Below are 3,595 nucleotides of genomic sequence, written 5' to 3' on the forward strand. Positions count from 1 at the left end.
TTATTTATATACATACATACACATGTATGTATGTACATATACGTGTGTGTGTGTGTGTGTGTGTGTGTGTGTGTGTGTGTGTGTGTGTGTGTGTGTGTACACATATATATGCATGTATGTATATACATACATATATATGTATATATGTGTGTGTGTGTGTGTGTGTGTGTGTGTGTGTGTGTGTGTGTGTGTGTGTGTATATGACATAATATAAACCACCACAAGCAAAATATATATATTATTATTATTATTATATGCACATACATACCAACTTATGTATGTGTATATACATACTCATGAATTCACCACAGGTTTTAATGTAATTGTCAATGTCAAAAATGAATCTGTGTAAGATTTCAGAATGTGTACCATGATTTGTTGCAAACAGGCCTCACTTTGTTCTTCATCTTTAGGCTGAACTTTTCGCTCAGAACTTGCTCGATCTCATCATCTGTTATATCCCTCATGTCTAAGACATCAACACCTTCCTCAGGTTTGTAGGTCACCTCACTATACGTCCAACCAATCAGGGCTCTGAATCCTGTTGGTGTTTGCAAAGAGCAGATGGACTTATTGGTGAACAGTGAATCTGGATCTGTTTGAAGTGTGTGGCTTATCTCGAAGAAATGATGGGCCTCACGAGGCTCCAAGGTGAAGCAGTAGATCTGCTTTGTCTCCTTCCTGTTCACCAGGCTTGATTTGGCAAAGTCTGGATTCAGAACCTCTGGCTTTCTGCCCGTCTTCTCCAGCACCCACACATCCCCCTTGTCTATCAGACGAAAGACACCCGCTGCCTGAGTTTGGTCCTTTGCAGAGATGAGCTCCAGCGGCTCCCACACTTGGGAAGACACCCCAAAGCTTACGTCTGCTATGTACGCCTTTCCATCAATGATCACCTTGTTGATGAGATGAGTTTCTCTGGGATTAAAATCATTGAGGATACTGTTAAAAACTCTGGAGCCCAACGTTGTTGTGTCATAGCCCATTTCTCGCAGCACCCAGCCAAACAGGAAGTTGTTCTCAAGGCACCAACCGCCACGACCGCTCCTCACTATCTTATCAAAAATGACCTCAAGGTCCATGGTGTTCTTTTCACCACAGTGAATGCTGAGGTTTTCAAATGGGACTGACATGACGTGCTGTTTGTGGACCAACTTCAGTGTTGCCAGATCCAGTTTATCAAAAGAGCCATGGAAACCAATTCTTTTGAAGTATTCCTCCAACTTCATCTTGCCTGTAAAAGACATGACATCACATTGATCTATAGGACCAATTAACCTGTCACACAGCTGCAAAGTCATCTCAACTGTTTCAAGGCAAAGATTTAATTTCCTTCATGATTGAGGGGGATTTATTAATCAGGATCAGGGTCAAGTCTGACTTGGACAAAGATGGTGGGTCAGTGTAAACCGCAGTGTTTCCTCTACATTCATTTAGGAGTGCAGACCGCCATTCCTAAATCCTAGCCACTGCTCCTTCAAATTTCCTTTTTTATTTTTTTTTTTCTTTTATTGTGGCAAATACACCACGCATGTCTTCACCTTCACAGCAGAGTCCGACGTTAGTTACTCGCGAGAGCGCGGCCTTGAAAGTGACATCACATCAAGCACCCAGGCACCAGGTCAGAAAGTCAGAGGGGTGTCCTCTTGGAAAATAGGGCAGCGACTTACCGGAGAAAAGGTAGAATTATTAGCTTAAGATAACTCATAATTGATTTTACAAGTTAAGTAGACATTCGCAAAATATTGATGGCCAGCTAACATTACGTAACATATCGGTAGCTTAAGTTAATTGGGCCCAGTGCCAACTCAGTGTCGCTAACGTGAGTAAATTAATTGATAGCATTAAGCTAATATCTACACGCCATGATGTAACTGCTGACTGCATTTTCAGAGAAAGACAGCTGATGAAGATGATGCTAGTCAGTAGTAATGTGTCGGTCGCGAACGAAACGGCTCTCAGAGCCGCTCTTTGAAGTGAACGATCGGAGCCTCTTGCCTGCTAGGCGGACCGAGAGCCACTTTGAGGGTTTTCTTGTTTTTTTCCGTTCAAGCTGCACGTGATTGGTCAAACACACACACACACACACACACACACACACACACACACACACACACACACGCACACACACAGCCTTTAAAAAGCAATTTTCAACTGGCCATTCAATAAATAGACTGTAAAAGTAAAATCTGCAGTCAAGTGTCATTTGTATATGCCGCCATGAAACCAATCAAGTGCCAACCTGTACAACTGTAGGCTTTTTCAATCCAGAAATAATATGTCCTTGTTGTCAAGAATGGCCAGATTCTACATAGAAAGTTTCAGATTGGCTAAATTGTGCAGCAGAAAATAGGAAGCAAGTGTTGAACCTTACCTTCTGAAGGGGCTGATCGTGCGAGCAATCAAAATCGTGTATTCTGAAGACGCAATATTTCTGTGAAGCCAAAGCTTCCACACAAAGGCCATGTAAGTCAGATGTTTCTTCCCAGAGAAGTCCAGTCTGAGCAGGGTCCAACAAACAAAACCCGACTGTGTGTTAGCTGGTGATTAACCTGCTCCTCCTGTTAATCGGTGCTAGACGCGTTGCATCAACTGACAGACCATCATTGCATAAATTGATGCCTAAGTCTAATCAGCCCTAAGTAAGATATAACATTCGAAATAAAACCTTTAGTTAAGACCTTTTTTTTTTTTTTTTTTTTTCAAATATACGGACACATCCACCTGTTGCGTAATCTCTGTTTTCTTACGGTTTAAAACAATGACAACTTGTCTCAGAAATGCTCCGAAATAGACTTTCCATCATTGGAAACTATCCGAAGTGCTTTCTATACTTTTGATTTATGTTCGTGCGAGTGTTTAAGAAAAAAAAAAGAAGAGGAAGTGGAGTCTTGCTGCTTCCTTCAGAGCTGCACCGCGAATGAGGTGTGACCCACAAATGTCCATGGACCATTCCTCTACAGCGGGACAGATTTTAGTCCCCATTAAAGTTCTGTTCATCAGATCGTGTCACGTCGCGTGTGCACAAACTCAGACAGGAAACTGAAAGTCAACCCTTATGCCTCGTCCGCCTGCGCTCACAGCATGAGGTTACATAAGCGATCGTATGCTGTAGTTTACTGCTCCTCTTAACTCACTGACCCTGTCTTCAGCGGTGAAAAACACGTCTTACCTTCGGGCTGGCACATCAGGAGCAGCTGTGGCTTGTCTGCTTAAGCGGTCTCGGGTTGTATTTTAAGGTGCGACCGGCGCCGTTAAATAAGACAGTTTTGACACTCCCATTGACTTAAGCGGGAATGTGGGAATGAGGAAATAATGCGTGTTCTGGGGCAAGCGGCACTTCCTCCCCCCACCCCCCAAAAAAATCCACAAAAAACACACAAAAACTTACAAACAGTGGCGGTGTGGTTCATTGGTGGCTCCAGTTTTCCTCATCCATTCACTTCCCTTCAGGTCATGGCACGTAGCAGCGTGAGACGCCGACACCACGTGGGGGAGTGGCTCTCTCTCTGTGTGTGTGTGTGTGTGTGTGTGTGTGTGTGTGTGTGTGTGTGTGTGTGTGTGTGTGTGTGTGTGTGTGTGTGTGTGTGTGTGT

At 43.5% G+C, this 3,595-nt stretch overlaps 1 protein-coding gene across 1 annotated transcript; it reads right to left on the reverse strand.

Annotated features, from left to right (window-relative positions):
* Window positions 1-356: 356 nt before the first annotated feature.
* On the reverse strand, window positions 357-3,381 carry LOC139333197 (arylamine N-acetyltransferase, pineal gland isozyme NAT-10-like). Its single transcript, XM_070965496.1, has 2 exons — window positions 3,173-3,381; window positions 357-1,234 (listed from the first exon to the last, which is right to left on the reverse strand). The coding sequence occupies exons 1-2, from the start codon at window positions 3,186-3,188 to the stop codon at window positions 357-359; spliced, it is 894 nt and encodes a 297-aa protein (XP_070821597.1). The 5' UTR covers window positions 3,189-3,381.
* Between the last annotated feature and the right edge of the window lie 214 nt (window positions 3,382-3,595).

The sequence above is a fragment of the Chaetodon trifascialis genome, chromosome 1, assembly GCF_039877785.1.
Source record: "Chaetodon trifascialis isolate fChaTrf1 chromosome 1, fChaTrf1.hap1, whole genome shotgun sequence".
NCBI classification, from domain to species: Eukaryota; Metazoa; Chordata; class Actinopteri; order Chaetodontiformes; family Chaetodontidae; genus Chaetodon; species Chaetodon trifascialis.